The 8,026-nt window shown below is 50.6% G+C and overlaps 1 protein-coding gene across 5 annotated transcripts in view; it reads left to right on the top strand.

Moving 5' to 3' along the window:
- The first annotated feature begins 574 nt into the window (after positions 1-574).
- Positions 575-8,026, top strand: part of ETV7 (ETS variant 7) — a 52,333-nt gene continuing 44,881 nt past the window's right edge. For 2 of the 5 annotated variants that reach the window (XR_003910720.1, XM_029944520.1), the window contains exons 1-2: positions 2,054-2,478; positions 2,599-2,728. Coding sequence is in view for 4 of the 5 variants with exons in the window: in XM_029944520.1 (XP_029800380.1) it covers positions 2,461-2,478; positions 2,599-2,728 (148 nt within the window). In the remaining variant the exon portion in view is untranslated. Of the gene's footprint in view, positions 1,129-2,053; positions 2,479-2,598; positions 2,729-8,026 lie in introns of those variants that run through there. The other 3 variants (XM_029944521.1, XM_029944518.1, XM_029944519.1) reach the window with 2 other exon arrangements.

Here is an 8,026-nt window from a genome sequence, read left to right as displayed (position 1 = left end):
AGATCTTCTTACTTACCACCTTCCATGGGGTTGCCCATTGTTCTCTGGTCCCCTCAGCCTCTCCAGAGGATTATGTTATTAGACTTTCGAATTTTTGCCAAATTAACAGATTAAAAATGGTATCTCAGAAAAACTTTAATTTTCCCACCTTAAGACTAAGTGAGTGTGAGCATGTTCTATATTCCAGGGCCATTCAGCATTTTGTTTCATGAGGACTTTCTATCTATATCCTTTGCTCATTTTTCTATTGGGTTTCTGGCCTTGTTCTTACTAGTTTCTGGAAGCTCATGATACATCAGCGCTCAGTAAGCGTTTATAACAGCATCTATGCCTCGGGAGTTTCTGCAGAAGGTCAGGTTTCTCCCCTTTCCCTGCGGTGAGTGTTGGTTAGCCTGGAGTAGCCAGAGACCTGGGAAACGGTGCTAGGGAGATTCCACTGAGCACTAGGGTCTAAGTCAGCAGGGGCACCACAGCGCCTCTGATGGTGGGGCTTTGCGGGATGGTGGGGGACCATCACCAAACGGCAAGCAGGGGCGGGGTCAGCGCCAAGAAAGTCACTCATCCCTAAGGGGCGAGGCACCTGGTCCAGACGGACAGCATCGAGGTCCCATCCCATCCCAATGCGGAGACACACAGGGGTGACATGAACGTGGTCTGTTGTCCTGAGCCCAGGACCAGGGGTTCCCTCGGCTCCCCAGATCCCCCAGCATCTCACCTCCGTGCCCCTGGGAGCCAGGGTCAGCCTGGCCCGAGGAGGGTCCGTCCGCCAGCGGGAGGACACCGGCAGGACCGACGCCTCCCGGCCGGGCAGGCAGACAGCACCCAGGCTTCGCTCCTGCAAGGGCCGGCCCCTTCCCTCCCCAGAGTCCGCCGGGGCGGGAGTGGAAGCCGGATCCCGCTCTTTCGTTTTCGTTTCCTGGAAGGATCGAGATTACCGGAGCGCCCTGCTCGCCTGCTGGCCCTGGGGAAGCCGTGGGCGCACTACCTGGCTCTTCTCCAAAGTGATCTAGGCGACCTTCCAGTTTTGAGGGCCGAGTTAGGGGTTGGGGGAAGGAGGCCCAGCAGCCGGGCCAAGGGAGCGCTCAGGACGGACAGCCGGTGGCTCCCTCACTTCCACCGGTGATGCAGGTAAGAGTCCGGCGTCCCGAACCCGAACCCACAGTGCGCGCGGAGCCCCCCAGCCCTTCTCCACTACTTCAATTTCCATACCCATTTTTGATATCAGAACTTTTTCCTGGCTGGAATCTCACTTTCCAACACATTTCCAAACCTCACTCTTCATCCCTCCCTCACCAGCCCCCTCTGCTCCTTACTCACTCCAGCCTCTCTGTGTTATAGGATGCTCCTCCTTCCCTCCTCCTTCCCCCTCCATCAACCACTTGTGACATCCGTCTGTGGAAGTTCCTTTACAAACCAGACCCTCAGAGCTGGCAAATGCAACCGCAGAGGCCCTTCCCCCACAGCAGTCCCTCTGCATTTGCCATATTTCCCCAGCAGCCTCAGAACTGCCCCAGAGCTGGGCCCCCTTGTCCCACCTCCAAGGCGTTCTCAGCTGTCCTCTCTCCAAGATCAAGATTCAGATCCATATTCGCATTTTATCAGACCTTTCCCCGGCCTTCCTGCTGAGGCCCAGAGCTCTAACTCTCAACTGCTCCCAGGCTGGCATTTCCCAGGCAGTAAAAACCCTGGAATTGGCTGGTCCTCGTGCTTGGAAGAGGGTGGAAGAGTCCAGGAGGGGCTCCCTGTGAGCGTGAGAGCCGTGGCAACCTCTGAGGCTGGGTTACCTGTCAAACAGCTCCCAAGGGGGCAGCGGGGCTGGGGCCCAGCCAGAAATGCCCGGAGAATGCCCCTGAGGGTTGTTAAATCCTCCTTTGCCCAGGCTTCTGGAGTTCATTTTGCTGCTCCTGATCCCCAGTCTCTCCTGGCAGGTTGCCCTCCTCAGACACCAAGAGATTAAGGTAACGTTCTAGAAGATCCTAGAATGGGAAAACGAATTGCTGGGACTGGTTTCACTTTTACTTTTCACAGGTGGCACCTGTGGGTGGGCATAAGCCCCAAGGATTCCTCCTGTTTCTACAAAATCCTGTCGCTTTTTTCATCCCCTCATTCTGATGGAGGAACTGAGTACCTTTGGGGTGAAGCTGGTTGTAAAATTGTAAAGATACAGGCTTCCTTTGGTGGGACCTTGGGATTCAGAAATTTATCCTTCCGTCTTCTCTCTTGAAAACAGCATTTACTTGGTGGTTTATTTATTTCTGACTTCTGGTGTCTTTATCCCAGCCCCTCAGGTTCCCTGTGACCTCTCACCAGGTCCCAAAGAGTATTGCTAGGCTCTCAGATTTCCAGCTAAAAGTCAAATGTAGGGTTAGACGCATTCGTGAAACGCTTGAATCAGAAAGATGAAATTGATCAAGTGTCCACTGCGTACAAGATGTTGAAGGCACCAAGCTGAAGATATACATGGTTCCTACCTTTAAGGTAGTTACAGAAATGGATGCTCTTTTCCTTGGAAAAAAAAAAATTCTGACTCCATTAAGAATGGCTGAGCCTTTACTGGGAAGGCTCTTCTTTGACTGCCCTGGGTTTTCTTCTTTCTAGGAGGGAGAATTGGCCAGTTCTTCTGTGAGCCCCGAGGCAGCCACGCCACCCCCAGGCACCCAGGCCAGATGTGAAGCTAGAATGGACTTGCTGGGGGAAGCGGGGATCTGCAAACTGCCAGGAAGACTCCGTGAGTAGAGGAGAGGAGAAAGGCTGATGTTTTCATTAAAAAAATTTTTTAAGCTTTTATTCATTTTTGAGAGACAGAGAGACAGAATGCAAACTGGGGAGGGGCAGAGAGAGAGAGAGAGAGAGACAGACAGACAGACAGACAGAATCTGAAACAGGCTCCAGGCTCTGAGCTGTCACCACAGAGCCCAATGTGGGGCTCGAACCCACAAACCATGAAATCCTGACCTGAAGTCAGACACTTAACTGACTGAGCCACTCAGGCGCCCCAGAGGCTGATGTTTTTAAAGGACATAAATGTGACACATAGAGGTCTTACCCAGGAGACTGCCTTCCCTCCATTTGCTATTTCTTTGCTGGGTTTTCTGTAACTTTTCCTTGGTGAGGAAGTCGGAGGAGGTAAATGTGAATTCTCACCATGGGGGAGGCAGCTGCCATGGTCAAGGGTGAGGGCGAGCAGTCTCCTTGTTAGTATAAGATTAGGGTTGGGATCAAATGAGCTAGGGGGTCTCTTCCAGCCTAAAGACAAAGGACTGGGGATATTGCCAGTGAGGAAGCCAGATGGGGTGAAACAGTGAACAACAGTTGTATGTATGTAGAACTCTTTTATTTATTTAAAATTTTTTTTAACATTTATTTATTTTTAGAGACAGAGAGACAAAGCATGAGCAGGGGAGGGCAGAGAGAGGGGGAGACACAGATCTAAAGCAGGCTCCAGGCTCTGGGCTGTCACCCAGGAGCCTGACGCGGGGCTCGAACTCACGAAATGGGAGATCGTGACCTGAGCCGAAGTCAGCCATTTAACCAACTGAACCGTCCAGGTGCTCCTGTAGAACTCTCCTTTAAATATTACGTTTACTTTTTATTGTTCCTAAAGTAGCATATGCTTATTTCAAAAGTTGGGAAATGGCAGAATACGTAAAACAATCAAATCCACCCAAAGAGAGCCACGGGAAATATATTGGCCATGTCCTTTTAATTCATTTTCCCAAGGAAACTCCTCACCATAGAACAGGCTGTAGATGAATGTTCTTTATGCCTATGTTTCCGTTGCCAGAGCTGAGGGGTGGAAAAGCTAAATGATACCCTCCAGAACACATGGACTCTCCATGCTAAGGCCAACCTTTGTCCTGCTGATAATCCTCTAAGAGATTTTTTAAATGTACTTCCTAAGCCATGGGAATAGGTTGGGCAGTAAGCTGACTGCCAGTGGGAGGTTTTAATCTGGGGGAAGGAGGTTCTTGGGGCGGCTGTGGGCAGGTACATCTGACTGGGGTTGTGAAGCATCCAGGCCACTTCTTGCTTGGCTCACCCAGTGGCTGGAACCCTGCTTAACTGATTTCACACCCTTCTGATTTCCTGGCCATGACCTACTTTGTGAGCCGCTGACAAGACTAAGCAGAATGTTGGGTATGACTTCACAGGCCTTGGGGAAAACCTGGTTGCCCCCAAATGTCTCTGCTGGAAACAGCCTGGCATTCTTCTGGCAAGGAGTGCAGCCTGTGGGAAGATGGGGACTCGTGGATACGAGGGGACCACAGAGCGTGGATGCCCTCATGCCTCAGAGCAGCGGTGGAGGAAAGCGGCAGTGATGTGGGGAGAGGGGCAAGGGGCTCTGTAAGGAATCTCTCTTGTTTCGTTTTGTCCAAATGCCAGCCCTGACCGGTACCTTGGGGCTCAGGGCTGTTCCAAGGAGATACTTGGCAACAGTTACATATAGGGTAGGATTTGGGCTTTGTTCACAACCAAACTGTGGTGATGAGGAAAAATGGGACTTTGGGGACAGACCTGAAGACCCTGAGTGTTGCTGCTGAGACATCTCGTGGCAGCTGAGGACACTCAGCCTCAGTGGTGGTGGTGGTGGGGCTTGTTTGCAGGTCCCACAAGGACCTCTGTATTATCCTCCATTACCTCCCCATATTCAAAGTCCACTCCCCTAACTGGCACACCAATTCCTAGAATGTCAACACTGTAGAGACCTGAGGTGCCCCTCAGGTAATTCACTTGTATTCCAAATAAGGAAATTGAGGGCCAGAAAGTTGTGTTCTGCCCAAGGTCAAGTAACCTTCAGCTACCTCCCTTTTGTTGGGTGCCTGGCTCAAGGTGACTGGGTAAGAGGATACAGGAAGAGGAGTAGGCCTTTAGAAAATGTAGTCATCACCTTGGGAAATACGTACCCACACCTTTTAATTTTTTGAAGCCCCCTTTGGTGGGCCCACTCTGAGATGGTCACCAGGTCTTCCTGCACACTCCTGTGAGAATTTCCTCTTCTCTTCAGCCAGCCTGTCCCCTAGTTACTCAAATCCGCGTGGCAACTTAGAGTTTCTGGGGGCAGTAGTCCTCTTGCCTTTGATTAGATTTCTCCAGAAACAGGCCCTCAAATACTTCCCCACAAAGGAGAGAAGGAAACCCTATTTATTTATTTATTTATTTATTTATTTATTTATTTTTAAATGTTTATTTATTTTTGAGAGAGAGCGAGAGAGCATGTGAGTTGGGGAGGGGCAGAAAGAGGTGGACAGAGGATCCAAAGCAGGCTCTGAGCTGTCAGCACAGAGCCCAATGCAGGCCTTGAACTCATGAACTGTGAGATCATGACCAGAGTTGAAGCTGGACGCCTAACCAACTGACCCACCCACCCAAGTGCTCCAGAAATCCAATTTAAATTTAAATTGTAGCAACAGGGGCTCACTCCCACTAGGGAGTTGTGGGGGAGAGTGAGAGCACACCCTGAGTTATCCCAGCCCAGGGGTAGGGAAGCTGGGTCTTCATCTACCCATGTCCCATCCCCCATCTGTGATGGGGTGACCCCTCTTTTGGGGAGGAGCTGAGCAAACCCAGCCAGGGCTTGGCTCAGCTCCATCCCCACTTTCTCTTTCCAAATTGCCCTTTGCGCTGGCTAAGTCAGGTGCAGAGTCAGGTGCTGCCATTCGACATTTGGCGGCCATCAGAGAGTAGAGGTGAGAGCCAAGGGCTGTGGGCAGGTCACCAGCAGCGTCTTCTGTCCTTCTCATCTTAGATTTCATGACTTCTGTTTACTTCTGAAAATATTCAGGCAACACAGTCCTGGCCTTTAGTAAATATCTAGTCATTTTCCAAGACAGGGTGCATGAAATACTCATTTTCCTGCCAACAACATTCCAGATAAACAGACCCCCAGTGAGGGGTTGACCTTTCAGATGGCTGTGGTGACATCATCCCCGCTTCTTACATATCTGGAAATTGGGTTTCCCTCTCTGGGCATCTCTCTGACATTTGTCCCCAGTCACCCACCCCATTCCCTCGACCACCGTGAGCTCCTCTTCTTATCAGCAGGGTGATTTCACAGGAAGGTGAAAAAACAAAACAAATCTTGCTTACCTTTGTAAGTTAGTGCCAAGTGGCACACACAAGTTCCCTGTGAAGCTCACGTTTCCGTATTTATTTATTTGCGGGACAAACAGACCTGCAGCAGAGCACAGCAGAGGGTTCTAGCAACAGGAAGTGGGCTGAGGCTGAGGGCCGGATCCCCCAGGCTCTGCACGCACAAAAGGAGATTCACAATGAGGCTTCCCTCTGTGGCGGTGGAGAGTGAAAGAGGATTCACAGCTTCCCTCCCGCAGGTTGCATCCACGAGGGTCTCCTCAAGGTCAGGGTGAGTCAGGAGCTGTGAAGGCAGTACAGGCCCTGGGACCACTTGCGGCAGCCAGGCTGAGCTCCCAGGGGGTGAGTCTTGGAGGCAACGAGGAAGCCTCCAGAGACAGCTCAGGGGATTTCGAGAGGAGGCAGTTTAGAGATGGTCACCAGCACTGAGACTCTGCGTGAGAGAGTCATCTGTGCAGCTAATGGCCAGATGGGGCCTCACACCCTGGACGGACACTTAGTTCTTGGTCCTGAGTCACTGCATTTTCCTGGAGCAGATTCCCTGGGAAAAAAAGCTCTGTGAACTTCCCACGGTTGGCTGCAGAGAAATTGAGATCTTTGCGTTTGGAAACTGACTTTCAAAGCTCCTAGTTGTGAACAAGTCATGGGAGGAGACCATAAAGCACCCCGTCATGGGACACGTTTCTGCAATGCTCTGTAAATGTACAACACGGGCAAAGGCCCTTGGGGTGTTCTGACAGATGATTGTGCTGCTGCTCAAGTTCATACCCTTCACTTACAGAGAGTCCCTGGGCACTTATGTTAATATATACAATTTTTTAAAGTTTATTTATTTATTTTGAGAAAGACAGAGAGTGCTCCAGTGGGGGAGGAGCAGAGAGAGGGAGAAACACAAGCAGGCTCAGGGCGGTCAGTGTGCAGACTTGGTTTGTGGCCTGAACCTATGAAACCATGAGATCATGACCTGAGCCAAAATCAAGAGTCAGATGCTTAACTGACTTAGCAACCCAGGAGTTCCATACAATTCTTTGCTTTTCTTTTTAAGTTTATTTATTTTGAGAGAGAGAGAGAGGGAGCATGAGCACGCGAGTTGGGGAGGGCAGAGAGAGGGAGAGAGAGACTCCCAAGCAGGCTCCGCACCGTCAGCATGGAGCCCAACCCAGGGCTCGAACCCATAGCTATGGGGTCATGACCTGAGCCGAGATCAATAGTGGGACTGACGGAGCCACCCAGGTGCCCCAACATACCCTTCTAAGAGTGGCTTCCTGCCACCCTAGATCCGGGCATCTCAAATTTTTATGTGCATGGGAGTCTCCTGGGAGTGTTGTTGGAATGCAGATTCTGATCCAGTGGGTTTAGGGTGAGCCTCTAGTAAGCTGTGTTTCTAGTAAACTCTTGGGTGACAGGGCTGCTGCTGGGAATGCATTCGAGGGCCTCATTTTATACAGCCATGTCCTAACAGTGCTTTCAAAGTGTCTGGTCAGGGCAGACAGCCTCTCCTCTGCTGTCCTACCTGCCTCTTCGTTGGGTATATTCAATAAAGAAGATAAAATAAATTCTATCTTCTTCAAACAAAAAACAAAGCATTCGGTCAAGACTCACTAAGGAGTGAAATCAATTTAGTGGGTCAAAATAAGTATTTTTAAAAAATGAAATAGAACGGGGCACCTGGGTGCCTCAGCTGTTTGAGTGTCTGATTCGGAAAGTACACTCTTTTATTATCTCACCTGGCCAATGCGAACACTGGTCTTGGAATGGGGAGCACTATCTTCTCCATAGTCACCACCAGGGAAATGGTGGGGCTAGGGTTCAAGCCCAGGTCCCCCCGATCCTGCAGCCCCCACTTACTCTGAGCAAAAGCCTCCAGTGTGGGATGATGACAGCTCCCATTTTTAGTGGACTGGCCAAGAACTTTACAGTCTCCCACATTCCTCCT

The sequence above is a fragment of the Suricata suricatta genome, chromosome 7 (genome assembly GCF_006229205.1).
Source record: "Suricata suricatta isolate VVHF042 chromosome 7, meerkat_22Aug2017_6uvM2_HiC, whole genome shotgun sequence".
Lineage (NCBI taxonomy): Eukaryota > Metazoa > Chordata > Mammalia > Carnivora > Herpestidae > Suricata > Suricata suricatta.
This window is presented reverse-complemented; position numbering and strand designations above follow the sequence as displayed.